Genomic DNA, 26279 nt, shown 5'->3' with positions numbered 1-26279 from the left:
TTGTGAAGAATCTTACTATTTTCATCACCACTCATTTCATCTCCTATTGAGAAGTAACTCCTTGAGTCCTTTAACATGTTTTTCGTTTTTGTGAAGGACTAGTGTACTAGTAGACGGACGAGCCTTGCTGTGTTTTCATTCAGAAATCAGCCTGTCGCAGGTACAGATGCAGTGCTAGAACATCCTGCACAGCTCCCCCAGCACCCACCCTGGGCTTCTAAATATACATTTAAATTTATAAGCCCAGGAGTGTCCAATGCTGTCTCACAGAAACAACCTCTCTGACTGGCTGAGCTGTTTTACCTTCCTATACACAGAAGGACAGAAGTCCATGCTAACATGTGACACAGCTAAGTTAAAAGCATTAAATGAGCATTAAATGCATTTCAATGTCTCTGACAGCTTCAGGATGAGGAGACGGGGCTCTTACAAGTGCCTCAAGAAACTTCAGGGATGGAACGGGGCTGCAGAAGAAGGGCGGCCCACCAAACTCACGTCTGGTACTTTGGGGAAGCATCAGAGGAACCAACTTCATTTAGCAGTATGGCAGCTGATATCATAATGGGCCACATGTTCAAGATGGGGGCATTCAGAGGCTATTTTAGAAGTTGGCGTCCCCCCCAAGGCCAGGAGCAAACAGTTTCAGAGCCAGGTTAGGCGCCCCCACCACCAGAAAGCCAACACAGTCCCCTTTGTTGTTTTTGATTAGCTGTCCGTTCACGAATGCAAGCTATGTCATAAGGCAGGATTGTTAAGCACCGCGGATGGGCAGTATCCAGTGTACCAACTTCCGCTGGATGTCAGCCACAGACCTTTGAGGAGGCTCAAATTGCACACGGTTCCGATACCGATCAGACTGTGAAACTGAAGACGCACTGTAAAATAAACTGCCTCTAATTAAGCTACCAGTCACTCGCGGTAGCACTTTATTTGGAAGCCCGGAAAAACACAAAGGCGTGAAAAGTCATGCCAGCCTCTTTTTTTTTTCATATGACAATACCTTAATTGTATACAGAAAAGGACAAAGGTGTCCATAACCCCTTAGAGTCACACTTCTGCACTTATTCGTGCAACCCCAGTCCATAGAAGGGGCGAGGCTGATGGATTCACTTAGATTCAGCATGCAAGCAATTGTGCACAAGTCCCCAGGGGACTGGGCAGTATGTGGCCCTGATGGTTAGGGCTAGGTACCCATGATCAGAAGGTCACCAGGTCACATTCCATTGAGCCCCTGACCAAGGCCCTTAACCCCAATTGCTCCAGGGACTGGCTGACCCTTCTCTCTCAATTTGTACGTTGCTTTGGATGAAAGTGTCTGCTAGATAAATAAATGTAAATGTAACGGTAGCAGAATCCTGAAAGGCACATTAGGCTGGGTTACCTTTAAGGGTGTTGTGATGGGAGTGCACCAGGCCGGCGTCCAGACTCAATATTAAAATGGTGAAACCCAGTCTGAGATGATTAGGGGGTGCATGTTTTAATGAAAGCTACAATAATAGGGAACCAGCAGGCTGTGGTCACGGCCCTTCGCTCCAGTGACCCGTTCCCCCAGCTCGGGTTCAGGGGCTTGCCATATCAAGGACCTACCTGCTGGAGGGCCGCACCTCTACAGTGCAGGCAACGCATTGGGATAATTAATTAACAGCGCATTAATCAAGTCCAAAAAACTACTAACATGATCACTCAAGGAAAAGAAATGGCATCAATGTGTAAGTGATAATTCTCTCTGATTAGATGGATGGATGGATGGATGGATGGAATATTTTAGGAATTCCAAATTTAAATATGTAGATATATATATATATAAAGAGATACAGAGACAGAGTGGCATGCAGACAGATGATTAGATAGATAGACAGATAGATAGATAGATAGATAGATAGATAGATAGATAGATAGATAGATAGTACAAACAGGACACCCTAAAAACATTTAAACATTGACGAAAACATGGAGCTATAGTAAGTGTGACGTGCTACTGTTGAACTTGTGAACGGCTCCGCGTGTTTGTTTTCCTGTGTGAAAAGAGCATGGCAGCTTAGTCATGGTACGGAAACACCGACGACATCCCACCACAAACAGGAAATGGAACAACAAAGTGCGAATGAGTTAATGCTACGTGGAGAGCTACTACAAAAGAAATATCACTATGAGGATAAAGCTACTTAAAGTTTCTATAGCAACAGTGTCTAGGAGGCTGTTGCCCAGGGAGATTGTTTCTTGTTACATCTCTCGGGTGCTTTTTTGCCCCAATAGTAACATTTCAGACAGGCCATGTAACATTTCCAAAAGGGCAGATAATAAAATTGTACTTTAATAATGAATATGTTGTGGTATTATATTTAACTTCTTTGGTGTTTAATTCTTGTGGTGTTGTACTTAAGAATAAAACATCGTAATACAGAATACAAGACATTCTTTAATAATGTGAATCATGACAAACCTGGGGAAGTTTTAAAGTTCACAAATGCATATAGTTCATGTTTAAACTTTAATGCTGTAATGTTTGAGATAATTACACCTCTTACATCGTAATCCCAGATTAGGTGTTTAAGGTGAGAATTACATTTATTTGTGTTTTTTTTTCATTATCAGTAACATAACAGATAGTGCTTAGTAGTGTAATTATGATAACATGGAAAAATACATAATTAAAAATGAAATACATAATTTGCTACATAATTCTCTGATGTTTTTTCTTGTGATGGTGATAGTGGCTCCATTCACTTCTTTGGGGACTCATGAAATGCTTCCAGGAAACACGAATGATTCCCTATGTGACTGTATCACATTAATTTTTCTGTCTGTGAGAATCGCTCCTTTGAAGAAGATACACGGTAAAACTTCTCCTAAAATGTACGACGTTCAGTGCTGGGACTCAGAGATGCCCTCCCGAGTAGCCATGAACTCTTTATCATTATATTGTACAAAGAAGAATAAATAAAGAATGAAGCACAATGAAAAATTGTTTAGAGTATATAGACACAGTTACTTTTAGCTTGTCTGCCCCTCAGAGAGAAAAAAATCAACAGTATTTCAAAAGGCGTAAAATGGATTACGGTACTAAATGAACTGAAATAGAGTGAACAAGTTTGTTAAAGGTCATGGTGTGGCAGGTTCTACTTGGTTGATTAGTGTCTCTAACTAGTATGCTTTAACATACACATAAAAAATGTCCTTCCTATATTCTGTGATTAATTTTTAATCTATACATGAGAATATATATTTGAAATATAATTTATATAATTTGATTCTATCAGTATCTTTCAGTTAAGTAGCTGGTTTCACGTGATAACACCATTACAATGGGTTAGGCGTCTTCAAATTTACAAAGCTTCACTCTAATGCTTTTCTGAACAAAGTGCTAAGCAAGCAAAGCAAAGCGAAATTCATTAAGAGATTCTGCGTGCAAAGCCAGATATTTGCACAAATTTATGGTGCACATATGGCCGGGTTGAGTCGACTGCTTATGTTTTAATTTCTCATATTCAGCAGATAATTGGCGCCATTAATTTCAGCGCCTGAATGCGAGGAGCCCAAACTACAGGACCCCACCCTGAAATACCGTTACCCTCAGGGACAGGTTTGCTGTTTCACGCGGCAGTAACTTCAGGACCCTCTACCCCCCTCATACGTTTTAAATGCTAAATAAATAGCTAATAATCAGAGTAAGACGATTGCAGTTAGCTGGCAGAACAATGCTTTCTCAGCATTTCATAAATAAGGGATGCGTTTATTTAATATCTACTGTAATGACTGTGTGTGACCAATAGGGGACTCAAACCTCAGGGGCCCCACAAAGGCAAGGTTTCAGTGGTTGTAAAACACTGCCAGTGGTCACCCTGCTCAGATAATGATGCTCCCAGGGACTGATGTTCTTGTTTAAAACTGTGACCCTTCTTTGATCTCCCGAGCACACACGCCTTTGACAATCAGGTCACCGTAAACCGAGGTCACCGACCAGCAGTGAACAGCACAGGGAGCGTGTGCCGATTCCACGGCCCAAGCTGGCTTCGCAAACAAAGTGCCATCCGAGTGCCATCACATCTGTACGCCATCTCTGAACGCATAATTACAGGTTATTTATAATCATGCATAGCTTAATTAAGACACACTAAACAGCATTTAATCAAAGGTTTAATGCATCATGGCAGGGTTTTCTTTAATTGAAATGGTTGAAGTACCACAAAAATAACAATTAGGGGACATCAGAGAGGGGAGGGTGCCATCATAACTTAATTGTACCCTTCGTTTCCAAAGCCAGGGATTACTTGTTGGCACACACTCAGAAGATTTAAAAATACCCCCCTCCCCCCCCCAGCATTTGACCCGACTAATACTTTGCCTCTGCTGAACAGCACATGAAATGTACAGCTGCTTCTAAGTCCCAATTCACCACGGCAGTGCACAATCAAGAACAATACAGTGAAGCTAGTTTTTTATATATGTATACTATGTGTATATTTTTATTTCAAAGTGACAGTGCTGCATCACTGCGCTCCGTATGGGACAGTTTTTTTTCTGATTGGGGGGGGGGGGGACACAGAGATGGGGTCAGAACGGAAGCATTAATCTTCTCTTTGCTGCTAAGGTCAGAGCTGCCATTAACAAGCCCATTAGTGAGGCAAAAAGGGGCTTAAAGTGGGATGAAATGCAGCTGCAGTGGGGAATTCCGGGAATCCTGCAAATCGGCAGTACCGCTGTCGTCGTGCGGAGCGCCGTCTCTGGCAGGGGCGCCGCTAGAGATTTTGGGCCCCATGAAAGCATATCATATTAGGCCCCCCAGTCCAAACCAATCCAGTTATTTTCCTAATTTTTTAGGGCCCCTGTCACTCAGGGGCCCTTGGAATCGTCCTAGCTTTCCTCCCCCTTACGGCGCCCCTGGTTTCTGGCGCGGCTGGGTAGACAGCGACACGCAAGTACCAGGGCTATTATCGTTAACATAAACTAAAACTGTAAGAAAACATTTTTGGTAACTTAAATAAAATATGATATGAAAATAAACTGCAAACTTCAACTAAACAGAAATTATAAATATTGCTTCTGAAACCAAACAAATAAAAATAAATAAGATAAAAATAAACGTATCTTCCATTATCATTTTCTAATAAAGCTAAATAAATTATTTGTTTATCTTTAATGACCATTAATAAAACCTTATTAATAAAACATAATGTGCATGTAAGATTCTCTAAATATCAGACACATAAAATAGTAACTTTCAGTCTATCCCAGAAATAAATTTACTAAAACCTAAAGTGAAACTAAAATATTTAAAAACTTAATAGAAATGGATTTTTAGAATAAAAAATAATGAAAGTGAATAAATCCAACTAAACTGTATTTTACATGTACATTTAAAACAATATAAGAATTAAGAACGTAATTAATGTAAACTGGCGACAGACACAAATATGGATACAGCACACACAGGACAAGCTGACAGCCGCTGGGTGTTCAAAGCATCGCAGGACACAGGTCAACGAAGGGTGTACAGATCAGTCAGCAAAAAAAAAACACCCCAATTATCTAGGCAGGGTTGCAGTAGGGGGCAGTGTGTAACTCGACTGATTAGGACTCTGTGCTTGTGATCAGAAGGTCACTAGGGGGCAGTGTGTAACTCGGTTGATTAGGACTCTGTGCTTGTGATCAGAAGGTCACTGGTTTAATTGAGAGCACAGGGTCACTCAAGGTCCTCAGAGCAATTGGGGTTAAAGGCCTTTGCTCAAGGGTCCAACAGTGAAATCACTCTGCTGACCACTGGATTTGAACTGGTGACCTTCCAATCAGACATACAGCATCCTAACCGGCTGGGTCGCATACTGCAAAAGATCCAAGCATTGTAAACATAGGCACTTTCTTTTCACATAACATATTCTCGGGCAATCTCATTATAGGGTGTCTGTCAAGTGAGAATTTAGGGTTTGTTTTATAGTTCCCAAATCAACCTGCATGAATTGTAGCCCAGACTGACAAATATGAGTCTATATATTGAGATTGAGGTCCAGCTAAAAGTATCGTGGCAGTAAGGGCTGTAACAGTACAAGTATTCAGCGTGTAGTGTTTGCTACATTATTTTTTTTTCAGTATGCACAATGAAACGAATGGATACATTTATTGGCATGAGCGGAACACAAATTTACAAGTAGATGTTTAACGTGTAAAACATTATGCTGATGGTGGCTGTGAGTTAGTTATGACTAATGCTGGTCACGGTCAGTCACTATTGGTGGTTTGGGAACATTGTGGTTTCCCAATAAATTACACCAGCATTGAAGAGAGAGCAGTTAATAAGTCCAACTCGGCTCTTTTATCCTGAACTCAGATACATTGTTGGAAACACATGCAACATGCTAACTCATTTAGAGACTGCATCATCGGAATGTGCGTACGACCGGAATACGGCAGAAACAGCCTCTGCAAGTTAGTCTCCAGGCGGCATTAAGGTCCTTTTGTCAACAAATTCAGACTAGGCTATAGCTATAGCTATTGGGGTGTTTATCACTACAGATATACAACCGTCCATAATCGGTAATAAAGAAAATGGGATTTAGATAGGTAAAGTTCAATATGATTGTCATAACGTTATATTTTTGATTTTTAAAATTCATTTTAAATATTTATTTTTTCAATGTGCAAATAAGTGTCTCTTTATTTAGATTCAGTTATTCATACATGTCAACAGACACATTGCTTTTGGTGTACATCTGTTTCTAAATGTGTTTGCAGTTTTAATAATAAATGTGTATATTTTTTGTCACGTCCAGCCCCGCCCGGCGTGTCCTATCCCTGTGTTTCCCTCGGGCCCGGCTCCAAACCAACCACACCTGAGTCTGGTTAGTCTAACCGCTTGGTCCTGTCCTCTTGTTAACCAGCCACAGCTGCCTTGCGTTTACCCCTTTGTTTAGTCCTGTATATAAGCGTCTCTTAGTCCTGTGCTCCCTGTTCGGTCATTGTGATCTGTCAGCATCTACTACCTTGTTTACCTCAATAAACACCCCTGCATGGGTTTTTGTCTGAAAGCAGCCTGCTTGGGTAGTGTCTTGTTTAACATCATGACATTTTTTTAAATTCTGTTTTTCCTGCTGCACCAAAATTGCACCGAATCGTGAGCCCCAAACCAGATTTGCACTGAACTGTTTTTTGTGTACCGTCACACCCCTAATGGTTTGGCAGTTCACTTAATATTTGTTTGTTTATTCATTCATTCATTTATTTGCTTGTTTGCTTTTGGGGATTCAAAATTGAAAGCCACATATTTGTAGGTTGTACCAGCCTATTTCCATGGTCAGGTTCTGCATCATCTTCTGTATGCAGTCAGTAATTTTGCAGCAAGGTGCCGGCGGTTTGCTAACCGGCAGCCAGGCTTCCTTCATCCTACCCAGAAAAAAGCATTTTTACTTCACTGAAGTACAGCTCGTCTACCTGTCGAACCAGAACAAACCACAAAAATAGGCCAAACAGAATATTCTAGCAACACAAAAAGTTCTGCTAAATAAAATTGGTTGATTTTTTTTTTCCAAAATTGCCTGGCTGACCATTTTTGGGATGTATTGAGTGTTTTTCTCCTTTCCCCTGTAGCGGCATACAGGAAGTAGGTAAACAGAGAAATGTTCTGACATTTCGGCGCCTGTATGTCTCACACTGGACCTTTCACAGCAGACCTTTAGAGAGTTAAAAGGCCCACAGCGCTTCCTATTTGATAAATCCCAACTTTACAGTGAGGGTGAGCCGGACAGCATGCTGCTAGCTGTGTTAGCGCCCCGTGAAATAAGCAGGCATGGCCTTTGGATAACACGCGCTGTGGACATGTGTTACATTGCACATGTGCAGGCCTGAATTCAGCAATGGTGCAGCACTCAGTGAGATGACCGCCACTGTGGGCTGCCGCTTCAAAGGGAGAGTTGGTGTTACTGTTGCACTGTTAACTTTAGGCCTGACTCTGTGGAGGAGCTTGCCCACCCAATCACAAGCCTAGCCCATCGGTCCTCTCTCCATTAAACTTATGACATCTGGCCCACTGATTGACCCGCCTGTGCCCCCCCTCCCCCACAAGCTTTAACCCTGGCTCCTCTAGCTAATCCTGTGTCCCAGCCAACAATTCAAATTTGGAGAGGGGCCTGGGCAACAGATCCAATATTCCTTACAAAAACCTGCTTCACTCCAGCACATAACAGGTTTGTTTTCCCTCTATAACATTTTTACAGTGGCTATATCCATACTGCACCCTGATCCTGCCTGTTGTCATGCTCTGGTGTTGATTCAAAATTACGTCAAGCTGCAAAGCACCTTTTGTCTCCCTGAAGGTCATGGAAAGCACTCAGAAACACCCAACCAGCCCGAAGAGTCCAAGATCCATTCAGCCATCGATCGTACATCCATCCATCTTCTCCTGGTGAGGGTCAGGGCACACAGAGCAGGTCAGGTGAGACCTCTCTCCAAGGCCACAGATTCCAGGTCGTACAGCACCATGTGGGTGTCAAGCATGAATTGCCAGATTCTCATATTTATAAGAATGCATGTATGGTGTGCTATGCACAAAACTAGAGACCTTGTCAGAGTTAATTAAGCGTTACAGGCAGCTCAGTGGTTGGCGCTGTGGCCTCACACCTCCGGGTTGAGGGTTGGAGTCCTGTCTCTATATGGTTTGGAGATTTTGCATATTCTCCCCATGTTCAGTGTGTCTCCTCCCACAGTCCAAATGCATGAGGTTAATTGAGTTGGTGCTTCTAAGCTGTGCAGTGTCCCCTGCCCTGTGCATTCTGGGATTGTTTTCACACTCATTGTGACACTGTACTGAATAAGCAGTTATTGGAGACGGATGGATGATTTAGAATACAGTTGAAAACTTAACTTTAGAGCACGAATTTAACATGTTAATTTGGGATGTTGAACATTTTATACCACAAACATATTATTTAACATTTCTCTGAACTAATTTATATAGGTGAGGTATTTCATCAGAATGCTGGCATGATCCAGCCAATCAGCAAAAGGCGACGCCTCTGCCTGGAGTTGTCCAGTCATGGCACAGTCCGGTCATGGCACAGTCCAGTCATGGCACAGTCCGGTCATGGCACAGTCCGGTCATGGCACAGTCCGGTCATGGCACAGTCCGGTCCCACTGTGCTGCATCCAGTGGTGCAGTGACAGTTTTCGGTTTAAGAAGTGCTATTGGTGTGGTGTCTCAGTGGGTCAAGTCAAGTCAAGTCACGTTTATTTATAAAGCACTTTAAAAACAACAATAACAGCTGACCAAAGTGCTGGGCAAGCAAGGAAATATGACCCGATAGACAAACGGAAAGAACAACATAAAATAAACATAAAACAAAAGACAAGACTAGAACCTCGATTTTGTTTTCATTAAAGCTTAGAAAGCTTAAAGCCATCCAGGCTTTGACTGATCAGCACCAGTGATGTACCTCCATGGTTGTGGGTTCAAATCCCACCTCCTTGTGTTATATAAGTGTCCCACTACTCCAGTTTCATGCAGCTGGGTGAACTGCCATTTCTAAACTGGTGTCCTGTGCTTTCTGGGATTGACCCCAAACTCCCCCTACAACCCAGTACTGAATAAGCCAATGTAGAATCTACAAATAGTCATGGAATATTAACAGCGTGTCATTTCTATCTATTTGGCACATTTGATGACTGAAACAGTGCATACAGTCTCAAGTGTCTCCTTAATAAAAGCAGCCTGACGTCTGTGATTGTTTATTACACTTAAAGAACCTGCACAGTGTCACATTTCACACCGGATGTTGCCCCAGCTAGTCCACGTGAGCTCTGAGGTCCAAAACTACTTTCATTTATTTATATAAATCAAAAATAAACATAAACCCTACATGTATCAGTCCTCAGGCATCAAATATTCACACAAATGGGTGTTATGTTCCACCAAATCCTCAGTTTTCACCCCAGTAACGTCCGTTCGTGTTGTATCCAAAAGTGCAGGACTTTTACAAGATTACTATGACATGGGAGAGTTACGCAGAACAGGATGCAGAACAATCCACCTTATAGGCTACCAGATCCTGAATGGAGGTGAGCTTAAATCACTGCTGTCTGGCAGATGGTCCTATTTTAGTTTATTTTAGTTTAGACTTGTATACCCAACAGATTTTAAGTACTTTGTTACCATTTTGCACTGTTTCACAAATATTGTACACACAGTATAGAAGTCAAAAGTCTTAGGCAGTCAAAGAAAATGATGTTTGAATGTTGGTGTGGAGTTTTATTATTGCATCTGTGTCAGCATAGCGACTCCAAAACCTCTCCTGAAGTCACCCCAGTATTTGCAGCTACCATCCAATACACCAGTCCATTTTTTGATTCCACCATTACTCCATCTTCTTTGGTAAATCAATACCTCATTGAGCCATTTAACTAATTAAGTTAATTAATTAAGTGAATGAATGTCTGTGGTGCCCCTGAGGAGAGGTGTTCATCTAGCCATCCAGCAAGATATCAGTAACTTTTTAGAGAACAGAAGAAATTCTTGTTTATTTTTTATCGTGTCACTCTTACTTTCAATATGTTATAATGATAAATTGTGTTTTTACTGTACACTAACTACCCAGACAAACAGCATTAAACATTTTCTTCGACTGCCTTAAGACTTTTGCACAAGACTGTATATTTGCAGTCTCACACTCTGTATGCTGTATGCTGTGTTTCTCTTTCTCTCCACGTTTGCCCCTGTATTTATTGTCCTTGTCTATCATATTGTATATGCCTGGCATGCTGGACCTTCTGTTTACAAAGCAAAGCACAATGCTACATAGGCCTATATTGTGGGCTTTAACAGCAAACAGGGGCTCTTCACTCAGCTACATATGCCAGCGCTAATATTCAAGCAGAGAGAGAGGCTGGTGCCCAAATCTGACACAACGCTTCAGCTTCAGAAAATCCCCATAGTGAAAATACTACAGTATATGACCCTATCCCTAAAGAAAAACAGGTAATACCATACAGGATAGCTTACTAAAAATAAGATATAAAATACTGTTGCATTATGAAAACATAATGGCGTATTTTAATTAAAATATACAACAAGTGAGAAACCAATTCTCTGTCTTATTAAATGTCCATTTAAAATAAAAACAGTATATTTTCTCTCTGGCTTTTTTTTGCATTTGCTAATTTTTTAGTGCTTTGCATTTATTTTGCACTGCTGGACTCTCGTTTGTTTGTTATGTGTCGTTTCTGTGCTCGAACCTCTAAGCCACCGCACATCACCCATGTCATGCCAAAGGACCAGTAACATCGACTGTAAGCATGTTAGTCTAAATGCATGTGCTGTAGACCACAGTACATGGAATCCAAGTGACGTAGCTACAGGTCAGAATCATAAAACCAACCTTGATTTCTTTCATTAGAAACTGACCTTTTAAAAAAATCATAAAGCAAATAAAGCAAAACGAAAATCTGACGGCTATTTGGGGCCGATCGGACGCCACCCACGCTGCTTCTCCAGCGCATATTAACAGGATGATTGATATGGCGCTGATGTCGCCTCCCTCACCGCTCTCCGGAGATCGCCAAAGGCCAGACCCCGGCTGCTTTGCAAGCAAACAGTGCCCCCTTCCCCCCACCCCTTTCTGGGAAATTCCACGGACGGCCTGTTTCGAGGGAAAACCGCAGAAGGAAAAATCAATGGGATCGTCACCGAGGCCTCTGTGCCCCCCCACCCGCATGCACTTCCTGTGGCCGACATGTGCATTGACACCGACTCCGCCTCTCTATGCCCCCCGGTGGCCTTTCGACCCCAATAATTTGCAGGATTTTCGCACCTCTGGCACAAGGTGGCTACGGGCCGGCCAGTTCCCAGCTGCCCTCGTTAGAACTCATTAAACTAATTAAACGACTCAATTACACAACGTCCGGTACAATTGGAGGTCAGGACGCAACAGTGCGTGGCGCAGGTCTCTAAGGAGGAATCCAGGACCCATGGATGGAAAGATTTCAGCTTTTTATTCCAGTGGAGAACCCCGTGCAGACACAAACTTCACAACCACAGCCTGACGATGAGGGACATTTGGTTATAAGCGGCCCACTTACCCAGCGTCGCTGGCATTCCCGCATATCAAAGCGTCGTTGCTTCCCTCCAGCTTGTAGTAATTGTCTGGGTGGTAAAGAAAAGCAGAGAGTGAATCAGGAGTGCTGCTAGGATTTCACCCTAAGGGGGGACTCAGCCCCCGGGAGAAATATGAGACGTGCCCCTCCTCTCAGGTCCCACATGATAAAATTTACCAAGCAGGTGGTACGAAATGTATACCAAAATACAGGAAAATCACTGAAAGGTTTCATAATTATTGTTTTTTGGGGGGCCCATGGTGTGAATTGATACAGCATCACAGAACAACTTGTTAATGTGCTTGAAAGATAATCATACTGTGTCCAGGAAATGACATCGTTTGTGTCTCTAGGGAAGATAGGCTTGATCTCTCAAAGACACCTGACATCACGTTATGTGGGATATGTATTAGATATAAACATATATACATGGTTTAACTATATTCTTAATCAAGTGCCGTCACTTTCATCCTGTGTTATCACGAAAGTTCCGAGATTGTTTCACACCCTTTAAGAAAATCATCTATACTCAGGGGTGCAGTAGGGGCATGGATACCCCAGCACATTCAGGGGGCCCAGCACGTTACAGGGCCCCTGGAATATGTATATTTATAAAATGATATAATGGGAGGGGGGGGGGGGCAAGGTGACATTTTGTCTGGGTGCCCAGAATTTCTAACTACACCCCTGCCGATATGTCATATTTCCATTGTTTTCTCTGGATTTTATTTACATTTCTCTGCTTGAAGGTAACAGAGGAGCATCAGAAGCAAAGTGATCGGATTCGATCGTTACAACAAAGTACACAATACCGAGGAGCCTGAAGACCCATGATGAAAACAGAATGTTCTAGAAAAATGCTACCAAGTGTCAACGAGGGCTCAATGGCACCTAATAATAGTAATAATAATAACGAATGCCTATGACATCACATGGCCGCCGGTCTCCATGTCCGCCCCGCTCCTCACAGGCAGACAGAACTCTCCGTTTATCGCGCCTCATTTTCAGTGAGGTTTCTGCTTCACTCTGTCCCACTCCAGCCGCTAAGTGCTGCTGGGCGACGGGGCTGAGAGGGTCGCCGAGCACTTTGGCAGCCTTCCTCCTCCACCCGCCCCACCACCGGCATTCCGCATCCAGCATGGCCTTAAATGTTCGTCCCCATGCCCCCCCCCATATCTGTCCCCCCCACCCCACCCTACCCTACCCTGAGCGAGTCTCAAAGCCACACTTCAGTGTCATTTCAAAGATTGCACAATCTTCCGTCTGACAGAGTGGGCCTGATTAGGTGTTACAATTTGGAAAGGAGAAGGATGAGTGTTTTACGTCACTACAAAGGTCACGTTGTTTTCTTAAGTCCTTCACAAAATAAAATCTTTTTTGGATGCAGGGAAAATCAAAGGGTGCATGAGGTGTGAGGATGAGTATGACAGGTTAGAAAGAAAAAAAGAAAAAGAAAACGCACATTATAAAATGACATCATTTCAATCCACAGGGCACTATGGTCACATGCAGCGTTTGGGTCAGCAGGTTAGAACAATATACCAATAAACGAAAGGTCACTGGTTCAAATCCCAGGGTTGGCGAAGTGACATCACCAAAGTGCTTTTGAGTAAGACCCTTGACCCCAAATGCTCCAGAGATTGTCTGACCCCCCGCTTCTTTAACACCAAAGCAAATTTTATCATCAACCCCTTTTTATCATCGCCATACTGAATTAGTGAGTAAATGACGCAATGTCAGGCTGATCTGTGTGGAACCCACATACACCAGGACAACTGCATTGCCCAGACCCTGCACACGCACCCTCGTCGTTGAAGAAGTCCTTGAGGGAGGGCCAAGTCCTGTTGTCGCAGACGAAGCTGCTGTTGCCGACAAGCGTGCTGTTATAGCAGGGCTCGGGGTTACGGATGCACTTCTGCTTCAGGTTGCCCATGAAGAGCTGCAGGCCGATGAGCGCGAAGACGCTCAGGCAGAAGACAGTGAGGATCATCACGTCGGCCAGCTTTTTTACTGACTGGATCAGGGCCCCAACGATCGTCTTCAGACCTGCCGGGGAGAGCACACTGTTCTATTTGTACCAGGAATGTTCATTTTTTTGCTTGTTGGCCGCGCTATGAAATGGCCACCTCACCTGGAATGACAGAGATAGTTTTCAGGGCTCGCAATACCCTGAACGTCCTCAAGGCCGAGACGTTGCCCAGGTCCACAAACTCTGTTACGTATCTGCAGAAAGGCAAGGTCAGAGACGCAATGTGGCAAAGTACGGATGGACCAAATGCAACCTTTCTTCTCCTACACCAGGGGTGCCCAAATCCAGTCCTGGGGGGCCGGAGCCCTGTGTAGCTTAGTTCTTTCCCTGTTCCACCACAAATGATTCAGCTCAAGAGCTGCATGGTAATTAGCACAAGGAGTTGAATCAGGTGTGTTAAATGAGGGGAAACCCAAAATGTGCAGGGCTCCGGCCCCCCAGGACTGGAGTTGGGGACCCCTGTCCTACACCATGAAACCTGTTAACTGCGTCACTACATTCCAGGGGCCTAATTATAAAACAATTATTATATATAATCACATTATAAGACACTAAAAAACAATGCATGACGAATCCAGCCATTCCTAAATCCTCAGTCCCATTGTTCCTTTCATAAATCTTTCACAGATTCGCTCCGTGAGTCCCAATTCTAGACAGTCAGGTCTCGCCTATAATCCTACACAGGTGAGACGTTACTGTGACTCACTGGACACCAATACCAGTGGTTCTATTTGCTAACACTAATTTAATGAGTCATTGATGTGAATCCTGGAATGCAAAGCTTGCATTTACATTACATGCAAATATTTACATTTTTCACATTTTCTTTGGTCAAGCAGAACACCAGGATACTCTACAGTTTGATAAGAGCCCTGCTTTGACTCCATACCTTTAACCGTTACGCCCCCTGCTGCCCTGCACATAAACATAACATTTTCTTACCATTTCTTTCAATTTTTGGAGGCATTAAAAATAATTCCAGGTCAGTCTGGAAGACACCTGCTTAACTCTCTAGTCATGCTCTTCTGCTGACATTAGGAAATGGATTCTTTTCTTCAGGTATCACGGTATTTGTAAAATATCTTGAAAATAACAACAGCCCCCAGGAAAGACGACATGCAAGACAGGCTGCATTAAAAAATTCAGGAAAACAGAGCGTGCAATGCTTAAAGCATTTAAAGAAAAAACACAGGCGGAAAACTGTCCTTCTTTGTAAAATAATACGTGACTAACTAATACGTGACTAACTAATACGTGCCTTTCGCTGATTGTACTGTTTTGTTTCTGCTGATGCACTTTAAATGTCATTTACTTTAAGAGATATCAACATCTTGAACCTCCTTTCAGAGACTTTTGACAAATGTACAGGGAACATTGTATTCATAGGCAGCCTGTGGAAGCCTAATAATGCAATGCCATGCATTCTATTGGACTTAATGCTGGGGTTAGCGACTGTAAGGTCACTAGTGTCAACCCCAATTCTGAGTCCTAGTATTCCCAAGAATAAATCAATTAAAAGCATTAACACCTAAATGATTAAAAGTTTTATGTCTCGCTTTATAGTTTCCTTTCATAAAGCAAGAAAAAAAGCAGGAAACAGAGATGTGAATTTAAAAAAAATCACTCAATTCACGGGAAATGTTTGTAAGTAAGTATTTTTGTGGACTGAGTTAGCTTTGGAACTTTAATTATAGTTCCTTGTTGGATTACATGAGGACTGAGTGAATTTTGGTTCACAGGACGCCTGACTTTAAGTCACTGCCGGTCTCATCTCAAAAACAATAAGAAATTAACTGAGTTAGTTTTGGAAATTCGCTATTTGTCATTAAAAATCACAAATGTAAAGTAGCATAATCACTTTATATAGCTTGGGGGGCCGTGGTATTCTAATGTAAGGAGAGCCTGCACTTTTTGTGCTCAGAGGTAACTGTGCTGAGGGGGGTTAGGTGTCCCAGGGGCTGGGGCTGACAGAAAGGTTAGACTGGAATACTTACGCCATGACTATTACACTGAAATCCAGCCAGTTCCAGGGATCCCGGAGGAAGGTGAACGGTCCAATGCAGAATCCTCTGGCCAGAATTTTGATCAGCGATTCGAAAGTGTAAATGCCAGTGAAAGTGTACCTGATCAAATGGAGTGGGGGGAGGGTGAGAGAGATTGACAGCATCAGTAGCCAATGGCACGGTATTGAGAGAGGAGGGCCCGCCCTCTGCACTCAGAGGAACAGGAGAACAACAGGAACATCAGAACAGAGGTAAAGTGTGTTCGATGGGGGAGCGAGCTCGCCGTTTCACTCCAGCATGAGTTGGCAGCCATCACGACAACAATGGGCATCAGCCCAGCAAGTCGGCTAAAACCGAAATGGTGCCAAGTCGATGTAAATTGGAATGGAGCACGAGGCAGCACTGAACACTCTGCCCGCACTGAACACTCTCTGCACACAATGAACACTCTGCCTGCACTGAACACTCTCTGCCCACACTGAACACTCTGCCTGCACTGAACACTCTCTGCCCGCACTGAACACTCTCTGCCCACACTGAACACTCTGCCTGCACTGAACACTCTCTGCCCGCACTGAACACTCTCTGCCCGCACTGAACCGGCAAACTTCTCAGGGAACAGCTGGCTGCGACGATTCCTCCGGAATGTCGGAATCATCTCGAAAAGAATCTGTCTGCTGGGGTGGGTTAAAGACGGGCAATTTTACTCAAACCAAAGTAAAGAGAACACACCTATTCCGATACACCCTTCATAGTACTGTAACTTCATCAGTCATTTTTAATTCATTTGTAATGGGGTGAAGTGGGGTGCGGGATACTTACTCGACATATTTGGCCCATTGTGCGGGTTCCGACATGGCCATGAAGCAACAGTTGGTCAAAATAGTGCACATGATAAACAAACTGAATAAAGTGGGGGAAGAAAGTTAAGGAAATGGATGCTTCGGGCAAAAGAGCAGGCAGCGTGATATCCTGGTCATGTCAAGGCCAGACAACACGTATATATGTGTTATATAAATATGCTATTTATGTTTTATATAAACAGGATAAATAGATGATGGGTAGATAAATATATAATATAAATAAATATATATACAAAATTATACATGTATATATATACTGCATACATACTATACATAGTGTATTATATATAGTACATTATATTTATATATATTTACTATGTAGTACATCCTACATCCATCGACTTACGTCCTATCGAGTAACATCTAATCATACTTACGTCATATAACAGTCTTAAAAAAATTATCAAGAGACATAAAAAGCAGTCGTACTGAACGGTAGCGCACATATTTTACCATGTGTGCGGAATGCAGCCAGCACCAGAACAATCCACTTGCGCTGCCACTAAAAACGTCAAAGGTGTGTGATATTGTATCTTATGTTATACAGTATATTTGACCTTTGCCCTACAATGATTGAGATACGTACAGGTCTCTTCTATAATGATCAAGATACGTCCAGATTTCCCCTATAATGATTGAGATACACCCAAGTTTCCCCTGTAATGATTGAGATACTACTATATATAGCGTCAGAATTTCATAGCAGAGCCAGACCATGTTTAATGGTCATATCATGTCATATCAACTGGAATAGCAGAACAACTAACTATAAAATGTTTTTTTTAAAACAAATCCACAAAATATTTAGAATAATCACATGTGTATTCGGGTTTCATAGTACTTAATTATTTTATGGGAGCATACGCTGAATGCAGGTGACACAGGGATCAGAAAGAGCTCTATGTGATTTTGGTGTCGCTCAGTATTACAGCTCAAGGCGTGCCAGACACATTGTATATTCCGACACCTATGAAAGCTGCTCTTTCACATATAAGAATTAGCTTCAGGTTCACAGCAGCAAAGCCTCAGTATTGTGACCCCACTGTTGTTGGAATATGGCTGTCACCGCTCACCCTCTTTAACATCTTGCCAAGATGACCGTTTAAGTAATTTCTTCTAAGGTCACCTGCTGAATGAGTAATTTTTATTCTTTTTTTTTTGGGAGGGGGGGTGTCACAGAGGGGGCTGGGCACTGGGACCACACTGCACATCTTGAGCAAGTCACATGATTCCAAATGTCTGTGCTCTTATTTCATTGCTGACCGGGGGTGATTTTAGGATTTATTTAAGTTGTATATATGGGGGGGGGGGGGACGACACACGAGGAGACATAATTCATACAAAGGGGCTAACCTTAGCACTAGCCAATGAAATGCTTTGAATCAGTCAGTGAGAGGGGAGGGGGCACTCCTGCAGCCAATCAGCTTCTAGGTGCAGATGTAGCCCCACCGCTGTTGCTGACATTAGGAGACGAATATCAGGACATGGGAGGGGGTGGTTGTGAGGAGGGTTCATAGGTAGCCGGGGGCATCTTACATGCTGGCTTTGGATTGGCCGTCAGCAGGCGAGGAGAGGGGCCAGAGTGGCCGTCAGCAGGAGCCTCCCTGTGACTTTCTGGCCGCCCGCGGTTATGACACAATCGCACTCGGGCTGACACCTCTGGAATCGACCTCCATGCCCCCCCTTATCTCAGACTGTCACGGACAAAGTGTCCTGGGTCCCATGTTTCTCCACACTTATTTATAGATCCCGGGTCCATGAAGGAAGGGGATGTGACGGCTGGTAGGAGAGGGGGGCGTGGCCTTGGCAGCATAAGGGGCATGGCCTTGGCTGGAGAGGGGGTGTGGCCTTGGCAGGGGTTCAAGGGAGAGAGCTGCCATAAAGTTTTTAAAAACCGAATATATGTGCATTTAAGATTATGATTATATTATGTACATTATAATTTTTTTAATGGAAAAAAACATGCTGCCTTTTCCCATTTGCAGAATTAAACCATAATTTAAATTCAACAACTCTGTTATTGATTAAAATGCATACAGAATTATTTCAAAGTGCAAGCATATGGAGGCCGCCTGGATTCAGGTGAGAAATAAATTTCGTAATCCGTTCCCACCCAGTTAACGTTAGCTTCCCAGGGTTTCTTGTTAGACGAACTTTGTGTCAAAGTGTCTCTGGAGACTTCCGTTTACTGCCCGATTGATTGTCCAGTTATTAAGCATCAAATAGGGTGAAGACAATTTTTGGTTTCCAATTACTCTATCTGGCAGGTGACCAGATTTTCAGAACTAAAAATCAGAGCCATGTACATTTCATGTACACGTGTTTGTAACTCCCACCAAAGTCACAGTATTAACATTCCAGGACTTTACGCTTACTGTAAGTTATAACACTAATGCTAACCCTATAAAAACTTCACTAGTACAAGGAAAAACAATTAGCACAACAAATGTGAAACGGATTGCAAAACCGTTGCTAAACTACGGGTACGGATTACGAATTTGTCACAGCTGAACCCAGACGGGCTCCATACTATGCACATGAATTGGCGGGAAATCTTCATTATGCTCCCTGCACATTGTGTCACCACGCACCCTAAACCACACACCGTTTAGTGGATACATGTTTAACAATCTTATGCAAGCTATTAGGTTCAAAGGGACAGCCTTTTGTATTTTTATGAGTGTTTTCATGTTGAAAGTGGCAAAGATTGCACATAAAGCACAGATTGATTCAGCATCATTAACACGTGCCTCCTCTGTGTTTGTATACGTTTCCCACTTTAGGATGAACTAAAGAAATAAAAAAGATTTAGAGAGAGACAGTGACAGATGTAATTTCTGACTTCCCTTGGCAAAAATTGCAGTCCTAATTTAGAAACAGCAGACGTTGCATTACGGATTGCGCAAAACGTCCGGATCGCGGCACTTCGTCATCAAACACACACACTGGATCACAGTGACCGCAAAGGATATGAGTGTACTAAAACCTGTATCGATGCTCTTCTGATAGGATTAAAGGGGCTAAGAATGTACAGTGCAGATGTAGCATTAAATCGGAAGATCGCCTTCCCTTTGTTCAGTACTATAAAAGTCTGGAAAGTGGAAAGGAAACAAAACAGAGGATTTGGTTAAAATGATCAACAGTAACAAGTCAAACCACAATTATAAATGACTAGCTTATAAGCTTTGACATTTTAAACATTAAATGCTTCTTGAAAACCACTTAAACTGGGGAAATTACCGCAAAGTTTCCGATGCAGTAAGCTTGTATAAAAAAAGTGACTGAAAAAAATGATGTAGGCCTATATTTTAGATCTTAAATAACACAAGAGCAGTGTCGTCAGAACCAACCAATACATGTCAGAAGACTGTAAGTATATAGTAAAATTATTAATTGCACCAATGATAACTTTGCATAAGGCAGGGGTGGTCAATCTTATCCGCAAAGTCCGGTGCGTATGCAGGTTTTCGGATAACCTTTAGGTCAGCTGTTCAAACCCAGGTGTGAGGACTCTTCAGCCAATCAGTCCTCTAATTAGTGACCTACTTAGGGAGTTGCAACGAAAACCTGCATACACACCGGCCCTTTGCGGTTAAGATTGGCCACCTCTGGCATAAGGATCATTTGGAGTTGTTCATGACAGGATGGTTTTATTTGCGGCAGGTAGGCCTAACATATGTCATTTGTCTGTTTATCGCAGACGTAATGAAAAGACATGCCGATGACACTGGAAAATATGAATAAGGTCTGATACTCTTTCCTGATATGTTTTCATCTAAATGTGTTTTTATACTTTGCATTTTATGAAATCTGTGTTGAATGACTAATAGAATATTTTACTCTTGAAATATACTATTTTAGGTGGGAAATTAATGCAAAGTAGAATTAATTCACAAGACCACAATACATCAGCCTAAATTTCTTACACACTAAGTGGAAAGTGGTTGGGAAGGTGTGTCACATCATAACAGAAGCACATTTTCCATTGGGCTTCTGGACGGAAGGCTAGCATGCTGCTATTGCTAATCACAATCATACAGCACTCCATTGTCCTGACACACTTTAATGAGAATCCCCATTTTTACGGCTTCATGACTGCATTCAAGAACTCTGTTCTCATTGCATATGCATGAATGTCCTCCAGGTTTCCTCTGACCGCTGGCTCTGAAATTCTCTTTATGGGTGTGTAAAGCAAGTGTCCTGTGATGGCTTTGCTGTACATCCTACGTGACATCACCTTGACCCGACACAATATAAGCTGTCACCGGATAATAAATGAATAGGTGATTATGAATGAATGTACATTAAAATAATATGCATATCACATCTTAGAACATACACATGTATGAGAATGCAAAAGTCACTTAATGAAAAGTCATAAGTTTGTGACTGTGCTGTAGACCGATCATCTTAATACATGGAAACCTAGTCATGTAGATATCCTCCGAGGGTGTCTTCATGACACAAAAAAATGCAAAAAGATCTACAAAGTAAAAATACAAGAAAATCTGCTGCACTGTGAGAATGAAGCCATTGTTCTAACAAGTGGACCTTCAGCAAATAGACCAGCCTTCGTTTCAGACGTCCACCTACCTGAGTGTCTTGTGCTCTGATCACATCGAAGAAACTCAAAGGTGCAACAGCTGGGTCCTCGTGGGACCTGAGCATCTGCTGCTCTGGGACATGTATACTGCCACATTAAAGACTACACTGTTAAAACGAAACTAGTTTCTGATCTGTCATCCACAACTGTAAGTAGAGCAGCCTCCTTGAAGTGAGGGAAATCTCTGTACCCCCGGCTGGTGGTAGGCGGAGTCTTTCACACTATGAATCACCTTCAAAGGACATTAAAGAGAGCAACTTGTGCTCTTAAAAAAGGGGATTAAATCAGGGGCAATTAGACTGAAATCATGTAATTGTTATGTAATTATCAGGATGCGCCACTGCAATCCATGGCACTGCGATCCATGGCAGTGCAGAGCAGCAGCATTGGGCCCCAACATTTTTTTTTACACTCCCTCCAGGAACATCCTGGAAATTCTAAGAAAAAAGGAGAATCGGGGCACATTTTTAGGAGAGGCTAGAAAATGGAGCTGAACTCCTTCAGGCAAAAAAAGAGGGGGGGGGGGGGTTGGCAGTTCTTTTGGTGGTCCTGTATGAACTAGGAAACCTCTTAAGCCCTAGGTGTGAATCGGTCGAAGATGCATTAATCCCGTGTTCCTCGGCAAAATCCATTTTTTTCCAGATGCCGTCTTGACGGCCGTGTAGCTAACAAAGCAACCCCGTCCACAGTGGACAGTGTGGACAGAACATGAAGCTCTTGGGGGAAAGGGGGGTTTCTTTACCTTCCGGCTGCAGGGACAATCTGTCAGCCTGCATTTATCGACATGGATAATGATGTATGTTCATATACATATGGTACTGGAGTATTGTGGCTATGACTAGGGACGGGTCGGTCCACGTTTTTTCAGTTCTGATCTGATACACAACTACAGACATAGATTCCGATACAAGAGCTATTTTTCAATTTCTAACATACATAACGTTAACATGGCAGCGTTAGCGTTCAGCTTGAATGCTGCAAAAGACACATCTAAAATGGGAAAGAGCTGTAGTGTGATTGATTGTTCAAATAGATTTAATACGAAATAGGAGCTGTCTTTTTAGATACTGCCAAAAACCAAGTAAGTATTGGACGTAGGTCAGTCACGTATGGCTGATACCCGATCCGTAAAATAGGTATGGATCAGCGCCAGGATCAGTGCATGTCTAGTTATGACCACTGTGGTTATGATCTGAAGGTTGCATTGTGGTTATGACCATTGTGGTTATGACCTGAAGGTTGCATTGTGGTTATGACCATTGTGGTTATGACCTGAAGGTTGCATTGTGGTTATGACCTGAAGGTTGCATTGTGGTTATGACCATTGTGGTTATGACCTGAAGGTTGCATTGTGGTTATGACCATTGTGGTTATGACCTGAAGGTTGCATTGTGGTTATCACCATTGTGGTTATGACTTGAAGGTTGCAGTGTGGTTATGACCTGAAGGTTGTAGATTCAAATCCCAGAAAGGCATTGGCATACCATGCGAGTGAGGTGATGTCATCCAAAAGAGCAGATTATGAAGTGTCTCTTGTTTTTTTATCCACACCAGTTGTACTTTTGCACTTTCATTTGTAACAGTCATGTTACTATCTATATTTACTACTAACTATATTTGTGTATATAGTATATAGTGTCTATATGTGTGTGTGCGTGTTTGCATGACAGTAGTTTTCAAGATATTTTGCTGGAATCCAAAGGACACATGACGTGCGATACACCAGTGGTTGTGTGTAAAACAATAAATACTCCTGGTCATGACAGACCACTGAGTTCTGCAGGTATACTTGTTTTCAGAAGTCTTTTTCACTAGTATACTCTGCACATTCTCTGTCAATGGACAGTTCTATTATGACCGAGCTAGATTCTACAACTGGCTTGAAACAGCACATAGGTGTCAGTTCTGCAACATTTTCAAATAAAAACTAAATATGTTACACGCTCATTGATATTTCAAGAAGTACCGGAAACTGAATTTTGATCTTCTATCAACCGTTCAAAAAAAGAAATTCCATAGTAAAAATAAATAAGCATTCCTTACAAAAACTTCCTGAGTATACAATTTCAGTTCCTTTTCATATGGAGGTTCAACATGTTACTAAATCAAATTAGCACCTGATTAACTCTCTCATATTTAATCCTATTGAATTTGTATTTTTATGTGGCTTTTATCAGCACATCAGCTTTTCTGTCTTCTGCTCTGTTTATATCCACACTGCTGAAATAAGATGGCACTGTAATCATCCAGTGAATCTCTTATAATCATCTCTGCCAAAAAAAGCTTTTCGGACATTGCTTGTTATTTCCCCAGTTGAGTTTAAAGAAAAAATATATACCCATCCACGCGTGCGCACACACACACACACACACACACACACACACATACATCTGCATCTATAAATATAGATAAATATATAGATATGAATAAAAAAAAACTACTGCTTTCAGTTTAACCCTAATCTTAAAATGTCTCCTGATCACCAAAAACATCTAAAAAAATTCATCAGCCACCAGGAAGCGTGGGCTCGCACACAGACGCACACACACACATACACACACACACACACACACACTCTGCCTGAATACTTATCATATTGGGCCACCAACCCAAACCAATCCAATTATGTTCCAAATTTTTGAGGGCCCCTGTCATCATCCTAACTTTACCGCCTTTTAACGGTGCCCCTCCACATAAGCCCCAGATGGTTTGATCTGCTCACCCTCTGGTTCTTGTAGTAAAACGGGTCAATGTCCTCCAGAGGTACGCCGACGAGCCCGGAAGGAATGTCGCCGAAGATCCGCGGCAGTTGCGTCCCGGCCTCAAAGTCGGCCCTGGGCTTGCATGGTTCCTTGTCTCCAAGATCCTCCTGGGACCCCTTGGGTTCCCCGGCCTCCGCCTTGGCAATCCGCCGCTCGATGTCGGCCAGGGACTCGCGAGTGAACCGGCGCAAGCTGTCAGGACCCGGTGGTAACAGCATGGCTGCCATCTTTTCATCCTGATTCTCCTGTGCTCGTGTTTGCTTACAGCTGGGAGAGTGGGGACAGAGTGACACTGTTAACCTTCTGGTCACCGTGCAAAATCTTACCGGATCTGCTCGTCAATGGGTCTGGTGCCGACATAATGAGATGTTTGGTCTTGTGGAACACCTAAGCAAGTGTTTCTTCTCACATAGGAGCACCTCCTTTGTTTACCGTTACTCTTATATTATTATAAAGCTGAAAAGGAATTTCATGATTCACATAAGACGAAAACCAGTGCATCTGTTTTCTTGATGGATTTTGAACAAAATCAGTATCAGATAGTATCACTTTGTTAGGTAAAAGTGAAATCCCATCCAGGGTCTACCCCAGCGTTGTGCTCTGTACTGCCAGTGAAAGGCTGTGCTCTCCCCCTCCCAACCCTGACAAAGATGAATGGATGGATGAATAGATAGGGATATAAAAGTGCAACTGTTTCAAAGAAGTCTTAAATGATAATTATAGTCGAATGTGAACTGAAATGACTGTATGTATCTTAAGCTCAAATCTATGATGGTAACATGTGCTAAAACCTAGCCATTGTAACACTTTAAATTTTCAAACATATCAATCTGTTCATGTTTTACCATGTATCAGAGTTCGTAATTTGACCTTTACCGATTTCCAAAATAGAAGCCGTGACCGGATTCGTTAGCAAAGTTGTCACTTCTTCCCTTGACCTTTTCTTGGTATATTTCTTGGTGACATAACAAGATAACACAACAAAATAAAAAAGAAGAAAGATCACCTAGCTCCTCTTAAACTACTTACAGGTCATCGCGTGAGTTACTGAACATTCTGGCGGCTGATAAGAGACAGTGGACAGTTACAGACATTCTGTAAAAGACACACTGGCTGTTACCAGCAAAAATTCATTATTATACATTTTATTAATTTAACATATGCTTTCATCCAAAGTGACACATTATTGAGAAGGAAGGGTCAGTATGCCCTGGAGGATTTAGGAGGTGAGGGCTCTGCTCAATGGCCCAACGGTGACATCATTCTGCCAAACCTGGGACTTTCCAATCACAGACAGCCCTCCCTAACCCACAAGGACCTAAAATGATTGACTGTAAAGTCGAGGTGAAACTGAAGTCGCAGGTGCCAGAAAGGACACCATTGTTTCACCCAGGGGAGCTTCTAGCTATTGAAAAGATTAGGGGCCAAGTCTAGTTTTCCTGGGGCTTGACTCTTGTTTTTTTTTGCTGAAGGAAGACTGGCATCGGGGATAAAATACTCGGGAGTTGGCTTGCAATATTCGGGCTATAGCCCCAAGTGATCAGATCTAACAATTTTACCCATAGGAAAATATTTAATATTCAGTCGTTTATCATTTAATATTAGCCTCAAACAGAGCAAGAGGTGCTTGTAATGGCAGCCCAAAGCAACCTGCACCTACCTGGCTGTGCCCTAGGAGGCGCTGCTCAAACAGATGGAGGGAACAACCTGACATATTACAAGACACAGACTACAAGAAGCAACTGGGGGACACTGTTTCAATGTTAAAACATAAGGCTTGACATCGTAAGCAAGCTAGGGGTTAATTGAGTGTGTGGCTCAGTGGGTTAGCATGCTGTATGTATGAGCAGAAGGTTGCTGGTTCCCATCCCACATCTGACATGGGCTCTTTAGCAAGACCCTTAATGCTGATTACTCTGCAGACTGGCTGGCTCTGTTTTCTCA

General features: G+C 42.6%; 1 protein-coding gene across 5 annotated transcripts in view; it reads right to left on the bottom strand.

Moving 5' to 3' along the window:
* Nucleotides 1–26279, bottom strand: part of LOC111850087 (sodium channel protein type 2 subunit alpha-like) — a 130495-nt gene that overhangs the window by 73717 nt on the left and 30499 nt on the right. For 4 of the 5 annotated variants that reach the window (XM_072712245.1, XM_072712247.1, XM_072712234.1 and 1 more), the window contains exons 2-8: nucleotides 24296–24602; nucleotides 19944–20061; nucleotides 16930–17020; nucleotides 16099–16227; nucleotides 14207–14298; nucleotides 13879–14121; nucleotides 12061–12124 (exon numbers count right to left, since the gene is read on the bottom strand). In XM_072712245.1, the coding sequence (XP_072568346.1) occupies nucleotides 12061–12124; nucleotides 13879–14121; nucleotides 14207–14298; nucleotides 16099–16227; nucleotides 16930–17020; nucleotides 19944–20061; nucleotides 24296–24562 (1004 nt within the window). In that variant the 5' untranslated portion in view covers nucleotides 24563–24602. The remainder of the gene's footprint in view (nucleotides 1–12060; nucleotides 12125–13878; nucleotides 14122–14206; nucleotides 14299–16098; nucleotides 16228–16929; nucleotides 17021–19943; nucleotides 20062–24295; nucleotides 24603–26279) is intronic. The other variant, XM_023823605.2, reaches the window with a different exon arrangement.

This window comes from Paramormyrops kingsleyae, chromosome 1 (genome assembly GCF_048594095.1).
Source record: "Paramormyrops kingsleyae isolate MSU_618 chromosome 1, PKINGS_0.4, whole genome shotgun sequence".
In the NCBI taxonomy this organism is placed as follows: domain Eukaryota; kingdom Metazoa; phylum Chordata; class Actinopteri; order Osteoglossiformes; family Mormyridae; genus Paramormyrops; species Paramormyrops kingsleyae.
The sequence above is the reverse complement of the archived record's forward strand: the minus strand, read 5'-3'. Positions and strand labels throughout refer to the sequence as shown.